At 40.0% G+C, this 23,167-nt stretch overlaps 2 protein-coding genes across 6 annotated transcripts in view; one reads left to right on the top strand and one right to left on the bottom strand.

Annotated features, from left to right (window-relative positions):
• Nucleotides 1-5,283, bottom strand: part of pkd2 (polycystic kidney disease 2) — an 11,102-nt gene extending 5,819 nt beyond the window's left edge. For both annotated transcript variants that reach the window (XM_086295480.1, XM_086295479.1), the window contains exons 1-8: nucleotides 4,337-5,283; nucleotides 3,793-3,906; nucleotides 2,976-3,109; nucleotides 1,941-2,191; nucleotides 1,615-1,839; nucleotides 627-855; nucleotides 372-542; nucleotides 70-251 (exon numbers count right to left, since the gene is read on the bottom strand). In XM_086295480.1, coding sequence (XP_086151606.1) covers nucleotides 70-251; nucleotides 372-542; nucleotides 627-855; nucleotides 1,615-1,839; nucleotides 1,941-2,191; nucleotides 2,976-3,109; nucleotides 3,793-3,906; nucleotides 4,337-4,757 — 1,727 coding nt within the window. In that variant the 5' untranslated portion in view covers nucleotides 4,758-5,283. The remainder of the gene's footprint in view (nucleotides 1-69; nucleotides 252-371; nucleotides 543-626; nucleotides 856-1,614; nucleotides 1,840-1,940; nucleotides 2,192-2,975; nucleotides 3,110-3,792; nucleotides 3,907-4,336) is intronic.
• Nucleotides 5,284-7,807: 2,524 nt separating this feature from the next.
• On the top strand, nucleotides 7,808-17,681 carry g3bp2a (G3BP stress granule assembly factor 2a). 4 transcript variants are annotated; one of them, XM_086295483.1, is made up of 13 exons: nucleotides 7,810-8,011; nucleotides 9,706-9,824; nucleotides 9,906-9,987; nucleotides 10,333-10,506; nucleotides 10,899-10,989; nucleotides 11,110-11,215; nucleotides 11,333-11,513; nucleotides 11,811-11,912; nucleotides 12,440-12,542; nucleotides 12,646-12,705; nucleotides 12,816-12,947; nucleotides 13,077-13,204; nucleotides 14,366-17,681. In XM_086295483.1, exons 2-13 carry the CDS (start codon nucleotides 9,730-9,732, stop codon nucleotides 14,636-14,638), a joined length of 1,527 nt encoding a protein of 508 aa, XP_086151609.1. In that variant the 5' UTR covers nucleotides 7,810-8,011; nucleotides 9,706-9,729; the 3' UTR covers nucleotides 14,639-17,681. The 4 variants fall into 4 exon arrangements, with proteins under 4 accessions (XP_086151611.1, XP_086151612.1, XP_086151609.1 ...); XM_086295484.1 differs by having other exon boundaries at nucleotides 13,077-13,195; XM_086295485.1 differs by lacking the exon at nucleotides 11,811-11,912 and having other exon boundaries at nucleotides 7,808-8,011.
• Nucleotides 17,682-23,167: the final 5,486 nt, after the last annotated feature.

Genomic DNA, 23,167 nt, shown 5'->3' on the forward strand with positions numbered 1-23,167 from the left:
ACAACAATAGGAAATAACACTGGTTTGAGGTGTTCCTACATTCATTAGCTAAATTTTCAAGGCTCTTACATGCTGGCTTGGAAAGTGCTGAAATCGTTGACTTGAGTTCCAAACACCAAGTAGGCCAGCTGAGCGTAAGCCAAGAAAATGATGAAGAACATGATGGCAAAACCCATGAGGTCCTTGGCACAGCGAGACATGGTGCTGGACAGCTGACTCATGGTCTTATTGAAGTTGATGAACTTAAAAAGCTGAGAGGAAGTGAGACAGTGTTCGCATTAGTCGACTCTGCTGCATTGGTGAATTCCACTAAGTGTTCCTTGAAGGTCTCTTGGATGAATAATGAAGTAAAGGAAGAAGTTTTTTTTTACCTTGACCCAGGAAAAGAAGACAATAACCGCAGCCATGTTGTTAAACTGAACCTGCAGGTTGGCTAAAGGCTCAAAGCTGGGGTGAGCAGTGTGGTTCTCCAACAGGCCTCTCAGCAGGTTTCCAACCATGGCTGTTCTCGTTATGTTCATAATAATAGCAACAATGCTCAACTGAAAGAAACAAACAAGTGAAAGTCTGTGAATATCAAATCAAATCAAATTTGTAATCATCCTAAAATTAACCTTGATGCCCACCGTGACAATAAGAACATCGAGACAGTTCCACAGGCTCTTGAAGTAATGTAGGCGGTGGATGCGGATCTCCAACACTTCCTCCACCACATAATAGAGAATGAATAGGCAGAAAGCCACTTCACACATCCCAACAAAATAGTCCCAGCTGGACACGTATCGTATCAGTCGCACCGTCTGGAACTGCCAAGAGGTCACTACGCCACCAGTAGCAGGGAACTCTGCCAGCAACCTGACAAATGCACCACATTTAGTCAGCTATTGCAACGGTAGCTGGCATTGTTATGTTGTGGAAACAAATCAAACTAAAGTGTGTAAATCAAGAATCTGGCTGATGATAAGTCAGGAAGGAGCATGATTAGGTTTTCTAATCCTCATTAACAATGGAAGGCAAAGTAGATTTAAGTTGGTGAGTATTTTCCTCAGCAACTTCCTTCTTGGATTTAGCCATGTGTATACATCCATACTAGTCACCACCATTGAGGTTCAGCAAAGTAATGTGGATAGGCACCGGGTGATAACCATATGCTACCACACACATTTTAGTTAACAGAATACTAAAAGCTTTTTACTTTTTGTTAAATTCAGTTTAAATTCAAGAATCGAATCCAAAAATAGGCAATTTGACCTAAGGGCATTTTTCACCATTTCTGCTTATAAAGACCTTAAAACTAATAGTCCAGTCATACAAGAGGAAAATCTAAAAAATGATATATTAAAAAGAGGGGTCTATAGTAAATTTATTCTGTGCTGCAATTAAAACTGCAAATTTATTTTTAGATTTACTTTGTTTTATTTTCAAATTGTGAATTTTCAGTAGCAAACTCAGGAAACATTAAAATTAGGCATTTTCTTGAAGATATTTGTACCTACGTTTAACTATAATAATGATTTCAAAGTATGTTATCTGTAGTTTTGTTATTATAGTTTCAGCTCAATAAATCTGTTACAACCCAACATTATAATTTATGACAAGGCTATTGATTCTTACCTGGCGATGCAGAAAAGATTTATGTTGCTGTTGTAGACAGAGAAGTCGAGGAAGACTGCCCTAGTGCCTCTGTCCAGCCACAAGTGATCTTTCAGAACCTGCAGCTGGATGGCTGACTCCTCTTTGGTACGAGACAAGTCTTGGTAATATCCTCCACCTCCATATTTAGACACCTGACCTGAGTAACTGCTGCTATTCATCTCGCTTTCTGGGGTGTACAACCACCTGACAGAGGCCAAGAGAGAAACATACAGGATGTAGATAGTAATATATCTGCATCCCATATGATACATATTTATGTAACCAATTTAAACTCATGAACTTACGCGGTTCCATTCTTGGGACCAAAGGGGGCAGTATCCTCATTGGTCAGGGTGTATAGGTTGTAGCAGTCCTGGACCTCATCCCTCAGATCTTCATGGACAGAGCAGGTCTCATTGTGGACCTTGACCTGTCGGAGGCGCGGCACCCCAAGAAGGAGGTTCTCGTAGTAGATAAGACTCTGATTCTCTGGCAGGCTCTTATTATTGTACCACACCTCCCAGTACATGCCATTGAGGAAAGGTCCCTCTGTGAACTGAGAGTATAGGGCAGACAAAGGCATGAAGAAAGATCTTTAATTCTTGTAATCAAAAGTGTGGTTTATTACTAAGTTTGCACTGATTGAACTGATGGACACCAACTTCACAAGACTAAAACTGCCATGCACTTTTAAAATAAAGAAATAGTTCACAGATGAGATCAACACCACACTCACATGTATTTGATAAATATGAACCGAAAGTTAAAGTTTCTTAGCTTAACACAAACTAAAGATCAAGGTCAAACTTATTTATATAGCACATTTCCAACAGCTCATACTACATATACAAAGTACTATACAAACTAAAGAGCAACTAAACAAGGAAAATGCACGACAATGATGCAATAAAAACAACAACAACAACAACAACGAATAAAAACAACAACGATGACTGAAGCTGTTAAACAAATAATATATTTCTGTAACGCACAAATACAACCCCTGGGATAGGACCAAGTCCAGTATGTGTCCTTTTTCATGAGTGGGGACAGTGACCCATTGTGTCAGGTTAAAAGAGTCATTAACATTTAGAAAGTCCTTGACCAGGGATTTAGCATCACAGCAGACATGAATATTAAAATCACCACTATCACCAAATCACCAAAATCAGAAACTTCAAATGCATCTCATCAGTAGGGAGCAAATAAGCATTAGTTGAAAAAGTTGACTTTAAAGTACTCCTTTAAACATGACCTTCCTTTCTTGAGATGTTGTGAAATGATAACAAAACTGCAGAAAAGTAAAAGACATCAACGACAGGATGAATGTTACACTTTACCTTCCAGAAATCCTCCATGGTTGACAGGCTCCTAAAAGTAGAGGGGTCCCCGGCAGACAGCCGCGTGTCCAGGAAAAGCTGAGACATGACTTTGGTGTAATGGTACATATTTACACTCACCATCCCATAGGTCACTGCAGAACAAATCAGGATATGACAGGAAAGAGAAGGAAATTTCTATTAGCACCAGCATCAATGACACAGTTTACATGCACTCTGACTGTGTAAGGACCCTATGAACATTTAAATTCAAAATTAGGCTGAATCTACTTTTAATTTTGTAATGCATTATTATTCTCTGCAGTTTTTCAGTAGTTCTGGAAAATGCCTTTAACAGTCGGGCTCAGGCTGGCAAAATAAGCCTTAATGGTGTCTGCCAGGAAATCATTTCCTGATCCACCCTAAACCACACTTTGGCATTTTTTATTGCAGCAAGAAGAGAGAAGGGAAAACTTTACTATGAGTTCTTTTTATTTTATTTTAACTTTCTTCCCAAACATGCCACTTCTTTTTGCCATTTGAAATTTGTGCTGTTTTTTGAATTTATGCCCGTTGACAAATGCTGAAATTTAGATTTTCTGCCAGACTCATTAAGCTGTGAGTATGGAAAGTAAATTTTCAGCAACAGGACAGATGCCACATTTTAAACAGCTGTCCATGAGTCACTCTCAGTTCAGTCCACAACTGTTATCTGGAGCTTAATTTATGCTATCTATCAGGGGGATCTCCTAAGTATTTCTTAATAATGATCAAAGTAATAAGTCACTTCTGAGGAACTACTCCTAAAGGACACAACAAGACTCGCATGTTTACTTACAGATACAGATGGTGATCAGGAATGCGATATATGTGAGCATCTCCCTCAGTACATTCCTGAGGTATCTTTCTCGACTGCTGTCACTCTCCTCCATCAGCTCTGTGCCCCACAGAACTACAAAGGAAACAGTTAACTATTAACGTGCAACATTTACACAGAGACAAAATGTGCAACTATCTCAGGAAAGTTTAGAAGAGTGACAACACTCGAGGCTTCCATCTTTGCATAAAACCTTATATACATGAGATAAATAAAGGCTATGACACATCAGGACAATATTAGTGCAATTATTGAACTCAGATTTACTGATAACAATAGAGAAGAAAGCGGTGGTCATACAGAATTCAAACATATATGTGATTCCTTACTTTAATGGACGAAAATAAAGTATTGTTTTTTATTATGCGTGCATCGTCTTTATTAACAGTTACAAAGTAAAAACACAAATAACACTTAGTAAAAAAAAAATAGCATGACTGTCAGTGAACCGTACAAGTTTTTTTGGCGTTATTCTTTACAATAAGAATAAAAAATCGTCACCTACTTCTGATTTTCTGGAGTATCTGCTTCAGACAGCTGGGGTGCCCATGCCTGTCTTGCTGCTCCAAAGTCGGGGTTGGATAGAGTCCTCCTCGGGGGATGTTGGTGCTGCTGCCCCCACGGTTGTAGCTACCCAGACCGCTGCTGCTGCAGCTGCTGCCGGAGGTCGTGGACGCCGACCTTCTCCCGGGACTCGCTTGAGGCCAGTCTGCTTCCATGATCTCGTCCTCTGGTTCAAAACCCGGGTTATCCCGGCTCCACGCCTGTCGCGAAGGTGGGGACGGGGTGCCTACGACTCCACCGAGACCCAGGTCTTGATGCTGGATGTTCTCCATCTCTATCCCTTCACTTGAGTCGAGTTTGTTTGCCGACCTAGCAGCCTGGCTCTGAGGCAGCTGCTGGGGTCTGACTCGAGATGAACTCATGGTCCAGCTATTATTATTATTTATTTATGTATTTTGTTATTATAATATGGTGCGGGCATGCGAAAAAGCTAAATGTTACCCATAAACAGCAGTGACTGAAGCTTTCAGAGGTGACAAACTAAACTGTTAAACGCCTTAAAAAAACAACCAAACAAATAAAGCAGAAAATTAGTCAAATGGCCAATTGAATGAGATCACAAAACCTTGCCGTGTGCGTAAAATTCACGGTAAAGAGATCTCAGTAACGATGTCCTGCTCCTCATAGCTAATGCAGTAGTTTCCACCCTCAACAAACCGTTAGAAACTTCCCGAAAAGTCCCGTGAAAAACGACGTCCGTTTCAAAGTGATGCCTTTAAAGTGGTTAAAGTTGTTAGATAAACAGGTATTTGGACTGAACTGTCCGCTGCATTAAAATGCCGTGTTTACGTGAAAAAAAGAATATAGTTTTCTCATCCCGGGACAGCCATCTTGTTCTTGTTACTCTTCCCCAAAAAACTCCTTGGGTTGGACTCGGGTTACAGTAGAAGTCATGGCGTCGCAGTAAAGGATGGAAAATACCACAGGGGGAACTTTTTTTTAAAAATGAAATTGATATAATTTTTTTAACCCCAATGTCTTAATAAAACTTAACAAGATTTCACTGTTTGGATTTACAGCGTGTAAAAGGTGTAGGGTTGTATTTAATTAGTAAAACCCAGAATTCAGAATTTGAAAAAAAGTTGTAATTTTATTTGAAAACTTTTTTTTTTTAGCTTTCTTTTAACAACCAGTAAGCTTTGCACTTACTGAAAATGTAACACAGGTTTTATTTATAAAGTTACACAAGAGCTGCGTGTTTGGGTCTGTGGTTGCTATGGCAACAAGGCACTGGGCTAAGAGGAGCGTACTGACAGGAGGTCAGAAATTTCAGTGCTCCACATGCAAAAAACAAACCAAACCAAACAAAAAAACCCGTCAAAATCAGCGGGAACTATATTTGATCTGCTGCATTTTAGCTTCTAAATAAAATGCATGATCATGGCCGTAAATTGGTCAAGCTGACCCTTTGGTAATAACGTGCTTTCACACTGGGCTTCTGTAGTTATACATGGGTGTAACAACAACTCTAAAATCTCAAGCACATATTTAAAAACAAACTCCACAAACAAACATGGTTTCAGTAATTTTGTTTAGTTAGGTAATGATGTTAACCTACGGTCTGCTCTCCATTTTGTTAGTTACTATATAATTTAATTTGTATTATGTGTTTTCATGTGTCCAAACATTATGGAAAAAAATTTTCTCAATACTTTTGGAGGTTAAAAAAATGCAACTTCAGATTTTTTATTTTGTGTCTTTCCAGCACTCTAGTAAGCCATGATAATGGAGGTGTTACATGTATAATGCACCGATGATCAGGCTCTGACTTTCTCTGCACTATACATCCTAAATTAAAAACAAAGATGTATGATATTAAAAAAACAAGCTTGTCTGATTTCCAGATTGTAGATATTAAAAATGTACAAGTCACCCATCTTACAAAATAATTATTTCGACTTTAACTTTATATATTTTTTAAAACATCAAATCAGCAAAACTTTGCCTATTCACCTAAATTTAGTAAACCAAACTGTTTTAAGAAACATTGTAAAAGTATTAAATCAAGCTTTTGTTTCTATTTACGTCAGTGACAAAACACATATATCAACCACCAAGCAACCAAGATTGATTATTTTTAACCTTTCCCTACATTTTGTGCAGGTTTTTATTCTTTCTTTCTTTATTTTTTTTACCAGCAAAGAAAAAAATGTCCCACAGTAACAGGCATTAAGCCTGTTTGACCACATGGTGGTGCTTAATATCCACTTTTGGGAAACCCAAAATCAAAGATAGAGTTAAATGTCAGAAATCATGCTTCACTGTTGTTTCATCGGTTTAAATAACCTCACTTTTGGTGTCAAGTCTCAGTTAAGTTTCACAAAGCTTTCTTTTGCTCTGTCTCCACAGGTAATTAATCCGAAGACAGAGAAACATACAGTAAACATCTTAGAGCAGAACAGTCAGTGCACACAAATCAAAATAAACTAACAACTTTGACTGAGAAACGGTCCTGCCCTGGTGTACTGGAAAAATATTATGTCATCTTTCGACTGATAGAGATGAGTTTCTTCTATAGTTGTCAGGTGGGTTTTCATGGACTATGATGCCTGCAGACAACACTGTAATCAATAGTGAGAATAGGGAGCAGGTGGATGAGTTTAAATACCTAGAACAGAGAACAGAGGGTGGTGGCAAGTGAAAGGAAAGGTTTACAGCATGGTAGTGAGACCTTCTATGATATGTGGTTTGGAGATGGTGGGACTAAGAAAACGACAGGTAACCAACGTACAGGTGGGAGAGCTAAAGATGCTGAGATTTTCTTGAGAGCGACCAGATAGAAACTGAGTACATCAGAGGGACAACTCGGGTTGAGCAGTTTGGAGACGAGGATAAATGGGCAAGGCTGAGATGATTCGGATATATGAAGAAGATGGATAGTGTATATGTTGGACAGAGTAGGCTACTGTTGAATATGCAAAGATTCATGGATGTAACGGAGGACATGCAGAGGGTAGGTGTGACAGAAGAGGATACTAGTGATAAGGAGAATTAGAGGTGGACCCCCTAAATGGAACAGCTGAGAATAAGGAGAAGAAGTTGTTCACAGTTAGAACTGGTTTGTAATGAGATTTTTACCAAAAGAATGCGTTGTAATCACAGAATTATGGATTTGATATGCACGTTTAAACAGTATACAGTATGCATGTTATTATGCATGCAGTATGCATGCTACAGACAATTACGTATATATCAACATAGACGATATCAAAACACCGCAAAAACCTCAATGCAGGGCAACTAAAGAGTTTAAAAACACTCCTGTCCATGAGTACCGTTTCAATTACGCTCCACACGTTTGCGGATAGTTTTGTAGGGGCGTGGTTATTTATCTGACGTCACTCTCTTTGTTGCCCAGTGTAATCAGTCCATTGGCTGAATTTGTGTAATGGGGGTTCCCAGCCCCGGATTGCAGGGGTACAACAATAAATCGAAGCTATCGCTTTAAATCTTCAATCTCTGGTAGAGCAGAGATCATAAACTGTCAGTGAGAGCAGCGTGGGAAATCGCACAGTATCTCATTTGGGATTTTCTGTAATTCAGAACCCTTTACAGTCGGTTGCTCATAATTATTTATTACACACCATTCTGTCTACATAGATAGGTCTTTCACAAGGTAAGTTAGCATTCCTCTAAGCTAATGGTTACAGCATCAGCTAGCCTAATGTTAGCTGCATTGTGTAGTTACACCGCAACTATTCCAATCGATTACAGCCAGTAATAATTCAGAGTTGGCGACTAAAATGTGTCATTATTGTGCAAATATTCCACATTAGCTGTGTGGTTAGACGTTTTAACTCTGAATCAAGTTAGTTAAATCGTCTTCCTTTGTTGTCTCTGAGAGCTAGCATTAGCTCTTAACTTGTTTCATTGATAATAGCTGGACACTCAGGCGTTGGCTAATAGAAGTGTGAGGGAGCTTTATCTTACTTGGGCTTTGTAACAAATTTTAAAAGAGTGAGTGAATAGTATCAGTAGTGGAACCTCTCTGTTGGTTAACTACAATGGCAAATGCCTTAGCCATTGCTAACGCCGGGCTTAACATCAGGTCGGCTTGATTTACCCGAGCTCTGCCTTCAAACAGCCTGCTAGTTGTATGTATGTGTGGATGTTGTCTGTTTTCCAGGGTTGCGTGTAAATGAAATATGCCCGCTGTCTGAACAAGTGGTCCCTGTCGAAAGAAAAAACGACGACGCCACAAGTCAGCTAACGCTAGTGTTAGCCAGTTAGCAGTGTCGCAGGCTCTGAGTTTCGATTCAGTTTGCTGGGCTCGTGTTAGCAGTTTACGGTGACAGCAAAGAGGCCGGTAGTGGCATTCATATTCATTCAGTCCACTATATAACGTGTGTCAGCTTAACGTTTCAGTGCTCATTAATCTTCTAGAACTGGCGCACATACGGTGCTGTTTTTGGATCCGTCTGTTAACGTGATAAACGTGAATGATGACAAAATGTGGTTAGACGAAAAGGCCCTTTATAGCAGGCCACTCATCTACATATGGTTACGCAGATATAACACATGAACGTGATGTATAGTTGCAGCTCAATTTAGCGGTAGTTTCGCTGGCTTTCTCCACTCGTTAACCCGAGCACCTGCACTACTAGCTTCCCTTTTTAATCATCAGCTGGTTTCCCTCTTTGTCTCATTGGATAGACGTGATGGCGCAGTTGAATGTCGGCTAGTGTATTAGCCAGCCAGCTAAACAGTCAACTGTCTTGCTTTTGGTATGGAGTTAATGTTGGTTTGATGAAACGTGGGCCTAGACGACGAAAACGAAGCGCTTTTCTAGCAAAGAGGAGACCTTTCTGTACTTCCTGTACTTGCTGCTCAGATACATCCATGTTTACCTCAGGCACTGCAACTGCGTGTGCTCAACATGGACTTCCTTAAAATGGCCTGACCGCAAACAATGCACGATGCGCTTTAACTGATTCTGAACTTCATTTTCTGTGTCCGTCACTCGGTTGCCACTCTATTATGACTGCCTAGCTTAAGCCAGTCCTGTAAAATGCAGATGTAATCCTAGTGGAGGAATTTTGAGTGTTGCTAAAAATATATGGCCGTTTTTGTTTTTGTTTTTTTAGTTATGCACGGTGTTGTTTAATAGTATTGAGTTATCTTAAGTATTATGTGGTAGGCTTTCCACGATGTTTTTCCACAAACTAAATATTTTCACTTTTTCTAATGTGGTTTAGGGTATGTGTAATCACCAACTGAATGTTTAAATGCATGCTCTTCACGGTATAATAACTAAATCCTGGTCGTTTTTTGTTTTGTTTTTGTTTGTTGTTATTTTTTTTTTCATTTCAGCACTTAATATTGTTTACCAAAGAAATGGTGATGGAGAAGCCAAGTCCCCTGCTTGTAGGGCGGGAGTTTGTGAGGCAGTATTACACACTCTTAAACAAAGCACCAGATTTTCTGCACAGGTAATTGCAAAATGTTTACATGACAGTCTATTTGATGGGAAATTTGTGCATGGGTAATGATGCTTTTTAACTTGCGATTAGGTTTTACGGGCGGAATTCTTCCTACGTTCATGGAGGGCTCGACCCAAGTGGAAAGTTGGCAGAAGCAGTGTATGGGCAAGCGGTAGGTACTGTAGCCCCAGTTCATTAATGGGGTAATACTTAATTTTAGTGAAATGTCATTTTAATGGAATTTAAACGTTTTAAATAAGTCGCTGTCTGCAAAGAATATATGTATGGGGAAGTAAAAAAAATGGTATTATTAAACTACCAGAGGTAAAAATACCATCTTGCATCCTGAGCTGATGTATACTTATAAAATTAAAACACACTGGGTAAATTCTGCTGATTTTTAACCTGCCAAATTAGTAATTAAAAGTTTGAGAGTCTAGAAATAAGATTCCTATTTTCCTAGTTCCTTCATTTTCTTTTTTCTTTTTTTTTTTTCTCCCCTCCCTGCATATTTTAGGAAATCCACAAGAAGGTCATGTCGCTGCAGTTTAGTGAATGCCACACAAAGATCAGGCACGTGGATGCTCATGCCACACTGAGCGATGGAGTGGTGGTACAAGTCCTCGGAGAACTGTCGAACAATGGTCAACCCATGAGGAAGTTCATGCAAACGTTTGTGCTTGCTCCAGAGGTGAGTGCTTCTACCTCTTGGTGCTCCCACTTGTCTCAAAGTGGCCTCACAATAAAGGGAATAAGTAAATAGTGTTAGGATCTTGGAAAGAAAGCGACTAGAAGTTTTGTGATGACATTTCACCTCTCATCCAAGAGGCATCTTCAGTTCTGAATAATTGATGAATATCTTTATGAAACTCGCTACTTATGAAAAGTACAGTTGCTTTCTTTCCAAGATCCTTAAACCACCATGACCTGGATGACTGAAAACCTACAAAGACTAATAAATTCTTATCAGGGCTACACAAGACCAGCCTAATTGAAAAGATATACATGAAGTACTGTAACATGTGCCGTTTGTGTATAAATATTAAACAGTTTTTCTTTTCTTCTTTTTTTTCATGTTCTTAGGGTTCAGTGGCGAACAAGTTCTACGTCCACAATGACATCTTCTGTTATGAGGATGAGGTTTTTGGAGACTCCGAAGCTGAGCTTGATGAGGGTGAGATTTTCATGAGTGACTTTTCTTTTTCTTAAAACTAGTGAGTTTAAGTAGATGTTCATATTTTAAAGTGCTCTTGTTTTTTTTTGTTTGTTTTTTTTAACTATTTTGCTTCTGCAGAATCGGAGGAGGAGGTTGAAGAGGAGCCAGAGGAGAGGCCGACTTCCCCTGAACCACTTCAGGAAAGCCCAAACAGCAGCACCTATTATGAACCTCACCCCGTCAGGTACGCAGAACTTGATTAGAACTCGGTGCAATCAAATGTAAGATGAAAGTCTCTCAAATATGATCCGTCTGCAGAGGTGACACATTTGTTTCATGTTTCCTTATTTGTGGTCTGCAGCAATGGAGTTGAAGAGCCCATGGAAGAACCAGCTCCAGAGCCAGAGCCGGAACCCGAACCAGAGCCCAAGGTAGAGGAGACGAAGCCCGAGGTCGAGGAGAAGGTTCTTGAAGAGATGGAGGAGAAGGCACCCTCACCAGTCCCTGTGGAGTCTCCACCAAACACCCTGGAGCCTCCCAAGGTGAGGAGAAATTACTTCTTAGTGGTTTCCATCTCATATTACAAGGGGCAATACAAGTTCATTGAATCTAAAGTGATGCATTTAACATTTTAGAGAATAACAACTTTACTGTGATCCAGTTTTAAAGCCAGAAGGAAAAACAATGCATTTTGTAATGTTAAGATGCACAGAGCAGGACGATACAGAATCCACATGGCACTAATGCGCTCTAATCAAAGTTACAAACATTGATATGACAGTGTGGCTGTTGAGCATTATCAGTGTAGCCCTAATGATGCGTTACTGTACTCCTAACAGCCTTTCTCCTGGGCCTTGGTGACCAGTAAAAACCTGCCTCCTTCTGGCACAGTCACCTCTTCTGGAATCTCACCCCATGTTGTTAAGGCTCCAAGCTCACAGGTAAATAACTACCATGAGTTTATTAACTTAAAAACCAAGAGAGCTTGTTGTAAATTAAACCTTAATAATGAGATACTGTAGGTGCCCCTCTGATAGGTGTAGGCCCTTCTTAGAAGTCTCTTGCAGTGCTCATTTCAAACGTGCATCACATTGAATGTTTGTGATGAAGAAGAGCAATAACTTTGGTACACATGTGTGAATGACCTCTGCTCATTGAAAAGGACACTAACACGTGTTTGGACTTTTCCGATTTCATGCGGCAAACAAAATAAAAATTTTCATTTGGAACCAGGCATATTCAGCATATGCAGTCTCCTCAAGGAAAATATGGAGGAAATTCAGCAATTCTTTAAAACCTGAAGCAACCGCTTGAATGCTAACAACCAATATGTTGAACAACCAGTAAAAAGGAAAAGTTTTGTCAGGAAAAGATCAGAATGACATATAGCCCAAGCACAAAAGGACAGATTTCTGTCTGATCCTAGATAAAGCTGAGATGATATTAATTTCTCATTTGCCTTGTTTAGCCCAGAGCCGATGCAAAGCCGGAGACACAGACGGCACCTCTTCGCCCCAGAGACCAGCGCACTCGCGACAGACCACCCTTCACTCCACGGGGTCCCAGATCTGGTAATGCTAACACCGACCTCCTCAGATTGAAGATTCCTCTGTTTTGGTTTTTTGTTTAAATCTGGTTTATTTATACTATCTGTACGTCTGTGTTGCTTTTTAGATGGCGTTGCTTCTTCAGACTCTCAAACAGGAAAACAGCACTTGAGTTTTGTGAACAAAGGTAAATATTACTGTTTAAAGCACTTGTTTTATTTCTTACTGAGAACATTTTTCAGTTGTTGATCCGATGTGTGATTCTACATTTTCATTGCCTGTTGTTCTGATTTGCAGGTAGCAGGGGCGATTCAGAGTCTGGTGACATGGATAGCAGGCGAATTGTTCGGTACCCTGACAGCCACCAGCTTTTTGTTGGCAATCTTCCACATGACATTGACGAAAACGAGCTCAAAGAGTTTTTTATGAGTATGCTTTTAAATATATATATAATTATTTTTTTAATATATTTATTTTCTTCCACATTAAAAAAAAATATTCAAAATTGATGAATTTTTTATTTTATTTATTTTTTAAATTTATCCCCTGATCTTTCAGCATATGGAACTGTGGTGGAACTGCGAATCAACACCAAGGGCGTTGGTGGGAAGTTGCCTAACTTTGGATTTGTTGTCTTTGACGATTCGGAGCCTGTGCAGAGAATCCTGGGGGCCAAGGTAGAAGGGGCATGTATCAACATTTCATTACCCACTTTGTTTCATTTGGTGGTGGATTTTGGTGACACGCATTGCTACATTTCATTTGATGCTAGGGTTCACCTACGTGCTCAGATTGAATACATACTGATTGAAACATAAGTCATTGTTTTCTGTGATATATTTGTTTGCATCCCTTGTCCTGTCAGTCACATATTGAGATTTTAAATATGCAAAGAGGAAAGCAAGATGACGAAGTCAAATTGCTATCGTGTCTCCACCCAGAGAAAGGAAAAAATTTCAAGGGTCTTTTCCTTGAGCGTGTCTAGACTGGTTTCAGACTTTCTGTTCTCTTCCTGATGGCTCTGTGAAAAATCTTGTTCTGACTGCTTGCACTAGTGCATCTGCAAATTAGCCACTGACAGACAAAACACAACTCTGCTGTCAAACTGGCCCAACTTTCATGCCAAGCATCATCATGGGTCTTTATCAGTGTCCAATCCTGAATCTGTGACATCCAGCCTAGCACATGTTTGTTTTGTTTTCTCTGTGAATCCATGATGAGACGATAAGCAGATGTGTTACTGCAATTCCCTGAAGTCTCTGCACTACCTTATGCCTGCCCACTAAAAATTGGGGGACTACAGTAACAAAATGTCTGCACACCACCAAACCCAGTCAAAAGGTTTTGCCTCTTCTTTAACAAAATTGGAGTTCAAGTTAAAGAGTGGCCATTTTGACACAGTGGAGAAGATCCAGCACACAGACGCATAAGTGCAGGTGTAAAGAATCATATTTTCAGGGAGTGAACAAAAATGGCAGCTCTGCCTCAACCAGTCCTGCAGACATGCTCAAGAGTCCTTTTTATGGGGTGGGGAAAGATTTTGCTGTTTGAGGCTGGGGTTATCAGTGATGCCCACGAGACAAGAAAAATCCAGGAAATTGCATTTGATATCGAAATTGATGCCATTACACAGTAGCAGGTAATAGTGGGGTTTTATTGGTCAGTGAGGTGGTAAGGATAAACCTTAAAAACACGCTTTTCAAGTTGGCAGCAATGTCAATCTCACCAGTGTCCTTTCACTCTGGGTCGCTGCCACCTGAATGAAACAGACCTGGAGAGTAATGCTTAAATAGTCTGGGAGAGGAGCAAAGTGAAACTGACCGTGCCCTTCTTAATTTTCCCTGCAGCCCATCATGTTTCGAGGCGAGGTGCGTCTGAACGTGGAGGAGAAGAAGACGAGAGCAGTGCGTGAACGAGAGACCCGTGGGGGAGACGAACGTCGGGACATGAGGCGCAACGATCGGGGTGCTGGAGGTTCACGAGGCGTCGTGGGAAGCGGGATGATGCGTGATGGAAGGGGACCGCCGCCTCGTGGTAGCATGGCCCCCAAACCCGGCATGGGCTCTGGAAGGGGCTCCAGTGGCCAGGGAGAGGGCCGCTTCACGACCCCTCGTCGCTGAAAAGAGCGCCCCTCCTCACTTCAAGTGTGGAAGTAGTATCGTGTTCTTCATCTTCAACCGTTCTCGTTAACGAAAAGAAATCTTCATGTATAAAAGTATATATTTGTTTTTGTTTGGTTTTTTATTTTATTTTTTTTGTTCCCTCTATGCTTTGGAATGTGACACAGCCTGTCAACCATTTGTTTGTGAAATAGACAAAACAAAATAAGCAAACAAAAAAATGTCGCTTATTAGTTGTGAGCTGAGCATCCTTTTCAGGTTTCTCAAGAATTCGCAGACTTTAATTTGTAAATTTGCGAGAAGAAGAAGGAAAAAAAGGCAAACCAACCAGGAGTAATCTGCCACATTAGGAGGGACTGATGAGACTTAACCACAATAATACAGCCCATCAAAAGAGATTATATATGCCTTGACTTAACTGGGGCGCTGCTTCAAGAATTCCCCTCTATTGCACATTTTATATGGTATGGTTTTCTGCCCGTCACAGGTCGAGAAGAGTGAGATGCAAAGTTCTGTGCAGTTCCTGGGGGGAAAGCTTGCCTTTTACTTTTTCTTTTTTGAGAGACCACTGCTTCAAAATTGCATAATGCTCTCATCAATATGCACTAATGGGTACTTTTGTCATGTTACGTTGACATCCATGCTCGGGACGCAGCTGGAGAGACCTGTTTTGTCTCAAAGCGATACGACTTAACCGGGGCAGGCCTCACTCGCAGCCTGTCGGCTGTGACCAATGTACTTTTCACATTTTTGACCCAAAACAACCTTTCGATTACTGCTGGATGGACAAGATAAACAAATCTACATGACACTTTTCTCTCATTTATGAATCAAAAAAAAATCCTCTAATCCTGGACTTACACCCGATGAGTGAGGAAACAAAGGATAAATGAGAAACAAAGCTGAACAATAGAAGAGTAATAATGATGGCGGCTTGCTCTTGTTCTGTTTTCTTTCTTTGGTTTTTTTTTTGGGTTTTTTTTCCCCTCTTGATCCCCTCTTGAGTGTTTAGGTTTTTTTTTCTTCTTTTTTTTCTTTTTTTTTTTTTTAAGTCCTGCCAGCTAGACTGCGAAACTACGATGGTCAACACCTCTCTCCCTCTTCCCTCCCTTCCTGTCTTAAGTGCGGAGTAATTGAATAAATGTACAGCAAAAATCATAGTTTACTGTATGTTTCGCTTTTCTGTGTATATCCATTTCTCTCTCGACTTGATAAAAGCATGATGGTGCCTTCTCTTTCACCTTTTCCAGTCTTACTAAAGCTAAAAGTGGTTTGGGGCTGCTACACAGCTGCTCTTTTCTTTCTTTTTTTTGAACTGGTATCTGCTGAGAGCAGATTTTGGGGGGGAAAAAAAAATACTTGCAGTATTCATAAGATTTGTTTTTCAGGTGCATATTTCATTTTCCATACTGTTTTATTACTACAGATAATCTGCTGTGAGTTTTGTACATTTGTTGTAATTGTGTGTTGTGGGTTTTGTAGAGACAATAGGGGCCTCATGCTCTGTTTTGTTAAAACAGCAAAGAGGTGCAGCCCCACATCTTAAGAACTTCACCCTCCAAAAAAAAACAAGGTACATTAAAAATGGTGGCAGTGAATTCTTGGTCTTTTGGTTTAACAGGTCATAGCTCCGCACGACCACGATTTCATTGAACTGACGCTTCGGCGATGTCTCAGAATAAAATTCAGACACTGGCCGTAGTTTTGATCGACTCATGGCAGCAATCGGGTTGACCCCTGGACTCACAAGTTGTCAGACTGTTGTTTTTTTTTTTTTTTTTCCTCAGCAACAATTTTTGTAAAGATCTGTATGCGTGGGGCTCGTCGGTCCCCTCCAGCCTACAGACAAGCAAATAACTGCACTCACTTTTCTAGCGTTAAAACATTTGTATTTTCATATGCTGATTATTCACTGTGCATATTTTGAGTTATCTGAATGCCATACATGTCAGCTCCTCCTTGTCCATTAGCATTTTTCTTTCTTTTTTTTTTTGTTACCACTCTAAGGGAGGGAAGACCTTTTGGTTTCGGCTGGAAAGGAAAACGTGTTTTTCTTTTTTTTTTCTTTTGTTATCTTGCACTGAAACGGGAAGTAAAATGATGATGTAGCATTTTTCTTGACAAATATACTAATGAGGTCTTCCTTGTCTGGTGGTTTTGCACTATTTCCAACATTTCTGGGACAATCTCGTCAGTCTCAACACAACAACCTCTCCAAATTTCTCATCTGGCTGCAAAAAAGAAATTGCTCTTCGTAATTAGTGTGAAATCTCTCCTTCTCACTCGCAGTTGAAACAAGACGTGGTAAATAAGTATGGTATCGTCAAGGTAGATTTTCACAGTCATGCTTGGTAATTTTGTGGTATGTTTTCAGATGTGGAAATGGCTTTTAAACTAAACTTGGTAACAGCTTTTGACCTAACATTGCAGAAAAATGACAGCTCTTTGGTCCTCGAGTGCCTCAGCCCACCCACCCCCTCCCCACCAAATGTCTATTTGTCAGGTAATTGCTTAACGCGGGCACTTGACTGCAATCATACTTTTTACAGCAACGGTCAATGAAGAGAGTGGTGAAGAGCCATCATGCTTTCAAACCGATCTCGTGCTTTCTCCATGTCAGTGGTGGTAAAACGTTCGAAGGTAGAAATTTATAGATGGGTAATTCTTTTCTCGCTGAGGTCTTTAACGACTCATCCCTCTCGAAACTTTAAAGGATCCTCGAAAGGAAAAAGGAAGAAAAAGTGTTAATTTATTTTTCTGTGATTTAAAAGTGCAGTTAATGGATCCTCATTGTAAATCATTCCAACCCTTTTTTTTTTAATGGAAATAGAAGTATCTTCTTGGCTTTAGCAAGTGTGGTAAACATTTGGCTGCCATCTTCATTTTACTGTGTTTACCCTTGTTGCTATTACAAAACTGTTGTAGGTGGAGACTTTTTTTCCCCCTTTTTTTTTTAACGTTTAGGTCCTTATTTTATTTTTCTTTCTTCCTTTCCATTTTGAATGTGTTGGAATTAACATACAATAAACTACTGATAACATCACCGCTCATACCGTTTGTCATGTTTACAGGAGACTCCCCTCGTTGGCCGTGTAAAGTTTAAGCCTCCAAACACAAACTATATTAAACATAGGGTTGTGGAGGAAAAGAGAGACTCCCTGTAAAGTTTCTTGCAAAATTGCTTCTCAAAATAGCCTTAAAAGGTGTCAGAAAGTCTTAAGCTCGCTCATACAAACTCATTTTTCTCTCTTCCAGTTTTTTCCTGTTAGTTTCTGTAAGTGGTTGATGGCTGTCAGCTAACATTTTTAGTATCTGTAACACTGGAGCGATAGATGGAATTGTTAACTCCACCCATGCATCAGTTTCCTGCTGCTTAATCCTAATACTAAAACTGATTAGTTCTATTATTAGGATTGCTAAATTATATTACAGTCCCTGGCTACGTTATTCTTGGTGCTGATATTTACTCGGCCAGTCGCAAGGCAGCAACTGAGTGCATTTTGGCATGTAGACACGACCTGCTGAAGCCCAAACCGAGCATCAGAATGAGGAAGAAAGGTGACTTTGAACGTGGCTTGGTTGTTGGTGCCGGACGGTTTGGTTTGAGTATTACAGAAACAGTTAATCTACAACTTTCCCACACAACCACCTCCAGGGTTTACAGACAATGGGCCAATAAAGAGAAAAATATCCAGTGAGCAGCAGTTCTCTGGGTGAAAATTCTTTGTTGATACCAGACGTCAGAGTAGAAGGGTCAGACTACTTTGAGCTGATAGGAACAACAGTGAGTCAAATAACCACTCATTAAAACAAAGGTGTGCAAAAGGCATCTGTGAACACATGTCGAACCTTGAGGCAGACGGGCTACAGCAGCAGAAGACCAGACCAAGTGCCAGTCCTGTTACCTAAGAACAGGAACTAAAATTGGACAACAGAAGGTGTTAAAAAAATATTGCCTGACGTGACGGGTTTCAATTTGTACCCTGATATTTAGGTGGTGAGTTCAGGGTTTGGCGTTAACAACATAAAGTATGGATCCATCCTGCCTTGTATCAATGGTCCACGCTGCTGCTGGTGGTGTAAGAGTGTTCAGGTTCTTTTTTGGCACACTTTGAGCCCCTTACTACCAACTGAGCATTGTTTAAATGCCACAGCCTACCCGAGTCCATCTTTTTAAGACCACATCGTACCCATCTTCTGATGCCATGAAAATCTCAGATCATCTCTGCAACAGTTGTTTGATGCCATCACGCCAACATGGACCAGAATTTCTGAGGAATGTTTTAAGCACCTTGGGCCTATTTGACGGGCAGTGCTTTGAGCAGCTGAAATACAAAAGTAACTATGAAATGAAATAATGTGTATATATAATCTAGAGGAATATATACAAAACAAGAGAAAGGCAAGAGTCTGTTTGTGAGTGGCCTGAGTGATGAGACCGTGGCTCAGATTGGTAAGGTGTGGTGGCCCATCGGAAGAAGCTGTTAGTGACCCTGGACGCTCACCAGAGGGTAGTGGGTCAAACTGGTGGTGTGCAGGGTGCAAGGGGTCACCTGTAATGACCCTGGTTTTCCTGAGACAGGAGCCAGTGATTTCTTGGGAATTGTTAATTACATTGTGCACAGCCTTCCTGTTGTCAGAGGTGGACCATGCGTACCAAACATCCAGGCAGTAGGAGAGCAGTACAAGGCTCCTTTATTTTTTTCAAGGAATTTAATTTTTAAGGATTAAGGTATGCTCCAATTGTTTTCAGTTGGTGAAAGATCTGGACTGCTGCCAGGCCTCTTCGCCACCCAGACTCCTCTACTGGTATAGAATAGAATAGTAAGTAAGTAAAATGTATTTATATAGGACTTTTCACCGATAAAAATCACAAAGTGCTTCACAATAAAACCAGAAAGATACATAAAATAATAATATGAAACAATTAAAAAAATGAATTAAAAGCTTGTTTGTATAGAAATGTCTTCGGTTACTTTAAAAAATAAAATAACAACCGGTTATTGTCATTGTACAATGAAACTTGTGGACAACACCATGCTGTTATATTAGATGCTGCAGTATGAGGTTTAGTATCATCTTACTGAAATACTCAAGGCATTCCCTGACAGACAGGTCATCTGGATAGGAGGTTATGTTGAAATCCTGTATATACGTTTCAGCATTGATGGTGCTGCTAATCTCATGGGACCTAAAGCACCTCAATACAGTCAGAGATGTATGATTTTCAACCGAGTCTGGAGAATGTGGCATCCATGTTTTTGTTTTTTGTTTTTTTTGTTTTTTTACCTCAGTTAATGTCTGGAAGTGTTCCTGAGCCCATGCAATGATTCCCTATTTTGATCCCGACTGACTGATTTTCAGCCGTGTCCCTTGTGTACAGAGATTTCTCCAGATTCTTAAAATCTTTTTATGATATTGTGTACTCTAGACGATGAGATATTCCAGGTCTTTGCAGTTTTACATTAAGAAACATCATTCTGTGATTGTTCCACAATTTAAAGATCCATATTTAAAATGTATAAGTTCATTTTTTGGTAGATTAGTAAACCTCTGAAGATGCAGGTGTTGTCGTTCCCATAGCTGACAGAAAATGTGTCCAGGCTTCTCTGTGTGAAGCTTTTAAAAGACACTAGAGGACCACATGTTGCTTTTGCTTTGTCATTTGTGTCATGGCTCTGATGTGCAATGATGAAACTCCACTGCTTTTATATTATTGTACTGGATTGCTTCACTAATTTCAACATAAGTTTATTAAAGACACTGAATTACTGGGTGCATTTGAATCGGTTTGTGGTGCCTGTGCTGTGTGGAAGCAGCTGTGCGCAGGGCTTTAGAAACAAGATTTATGCAAATCAAGATTCACACATAATAAAGGGCACGATCAGTAACAATGAACCCGGCCATCAGAGCAGATGGTAGATGGGGGTTAAGGGCACTGAAGACACAGTTACAGAAACAGTTTTCATTGCTGTAGGAAAATTAAAAGGTAATTCTTTATTTAAACAGCCAAACATGTGCTGTTGTGTTTGTTGGGAAATGATATTTGGTGGCGTGAAGGTTTACTTGTTCTCTTCTGGCTGAATGCTGTCTCTCCGGCTCTTCATTGTGAGCCGGAAGCAGCTAGACATCCATGTGTAGATGTTTACAGCTAATTGAATGAACATTGTCATGCTTATCTCAGCGTTCCTGTAGATTTTTCCCCCTCTTTATTCTCATCCAGATCACACACCACTCAGCAGACCTGGATCTATATAATGTTCCATGAAATACAATTCTTTCTTTGGGCCCATAGTCCCCTGGCAGGTTAATCCAGCCCTGGCGTTACACGCAGGTTAGAATCAAGTAGATCTGGTTTCTGGTTTCACTTTATTTTTCTTTGATTTGTGCTTGCTCTGAGTGTGTTTCTGTAAACTTTACTGTTTACCTGCTGTTTTCTGTAAGTACCTACACATATAAACTTAGTCACTCTGCTTAAGGATTATTTAGGTGTGTATTTGACAGTTATACCATACCTATTAGTTATATTTCAAAATTAAAAGCAAAAAAAAAAAGTCAATAAAATGCATTAGACTGTACAGGTTCAAGTGCCCAACAGTCCTTTCCTGAATGCCTTTCCTGAGGTTTGCACTGTGTCCTATTTATGTGTGACAATTTGATTTCCCTCGGATTGAGCTAGACATATGACAGCAATTATAAGCTGAAATAGTAAAATTCTCCAAAGTAGGTAACAAAGTTATGAATCAGTCATAAAGTGCACACACCAAAACTGTTTTCACTTTGTTAAATCCCTGCACGCTGACTAGGAAGTTTGGGTTGTTTGTATGCGCTGATCCAACCCTGAATTACACTATTAGAATGACCACCTACACAATGAAAAAGGTTCCTGTGTGCTTATGTCTGTCTGCAGGCTAACAATCAATTAAAGGTACAGTAAGTGATGTTTGTGAGGTAACAGAATATTGTATTCATAATTAAAAATTGATTTATGGATTCTTGTAAACTAATTAAGAATTAATACATAAAAAATGCATAAGAGGTTGCCAGTTTTTGTATATATATATTTTTGTATATTATAAGGTTTTAAGAATGGACAGCTTTCACCTCGTGCTTGTATAGTTATTGCAACATCGTGTATATGAAATGTGTTTATGTTTTTTTATTTGTTTTATAATGTGTACTGGTTGTGTTGACTCTATAAAAACCAAATGCCTTCATATTATGGCATACTATGGGCCCTCATAATAACTGTCTACAACAAAAACATAAATAGCCTATTTGACATTAATAGATGTATGATCAATCCTCACACAATGTTTTGGAGAGCAGGGAGAGTGGGTTTTTAAAAAAAAAAAGAAAAAGAAAAAAAGATTTTACAACATTTGTTTTTTAAAATATCATATCCTGTCCAGTCATAATCATTCAAGTATAATAAACTGAAAGTGGAAATGTTACTGACACTGAAACAGTTGGTATTTATTACACCTACTTCTGTGTAATTAAAAAAAATCCTCCTAACTGCCATTTATACAGGGAGTGCAGAATTATTAGGCAAATGAGTATTTTGTCCACATCATCCTCTTCATGCATGTTGTCTTACTCCAAGCTGTATAGGCTCAAAAGCCTACTACCAATTAAGCATATTAGGTGATGTGCATCTCTGTAATGAGAAGGGGTGTGGTCTAATGACATCAACACCCTATATCAGGTGTGCATAATTATTAGGCAACTTCCTTTCCTTTGGCAAAATGGGTCAAAAGAAGGACTTGACAGGCTCAGAAAAGTCAAAAATAGTGAGATATCTTGCAGAGGGATGCAGCAGTCTCAAAATTGCAAAGCTTCTGAAGCGTGATCATCGAACAATCAAGCGTTTCATTCAAAATAGTCAACAGGGTCGCAAGAAGCGTGTGGAAAAACCAAGGCGCAAAATAACTGCCCATGAACTGAGAAAAGTCAAGCGTGCAGCTGCCAAGATGCCACTTGCCACCAGTTTGGCCATATTTCAGAGCTGCAACATCACTGGAGCGCCCAAAAGCACAAGGTGTGCAATACTCAGAGACATGGCCAAGGTAAGAAAGGCTGAAAGACGACCACCACTGAACAAGACACACAAGCTGAAACGTCAAGACTGGGCCAAGACATATCTCAAGACTGATTTTTCTAAGGTTTTATGGACTGATGAAATGAGAGTGAGTCTTGATGGGCCAGATGGATGGGCCCGTGGCTGGATTGGTAAAGGGCAGAGAGCTCCACTCCGACTCAGACGCCAGCAAGGTGGAGGTGGAGTACTGGTTTGGGCTGGTATCATCAAAGATGAGCTTGTGGGGCCTTTTCGGGTTGAGGATAGAGTCAAGCTCAACTCCCAGTCCTACTGCCAGTTTCTGGAAGACACCTTCTTCAAGTACAGGAAGAAGTCTGCATCCTTCAAGAAAAACATGATTTTCATGCAGGACAATGCTCCATCACACGCGTCCAAGTACTCCACAGCGTGGCTGGCAAGAAAGGGTATAAAAGAAGAAAAACTAATGA

Source organism: Aulonocara sp. 'chitande type north' Nkhata Bay, linkage group LG6, assembly GCF_057382095.1.
Source record: "Aulonocara sp. 'chitande type north' Nkhata Bay isolate Kocher_YH1m ecotype deep benthic linkage group LG6, A_spYH_male_GT1.1, whole genome shotgun sequence".
Taxonomy (NCBI): Eukaryota; Metazoa; Chordata; class Actinopteri; order Cichliformes; family Cichlidae; genus Aulonocara; species Aulonocara sp. 'chitande type north' Nkhata Bay.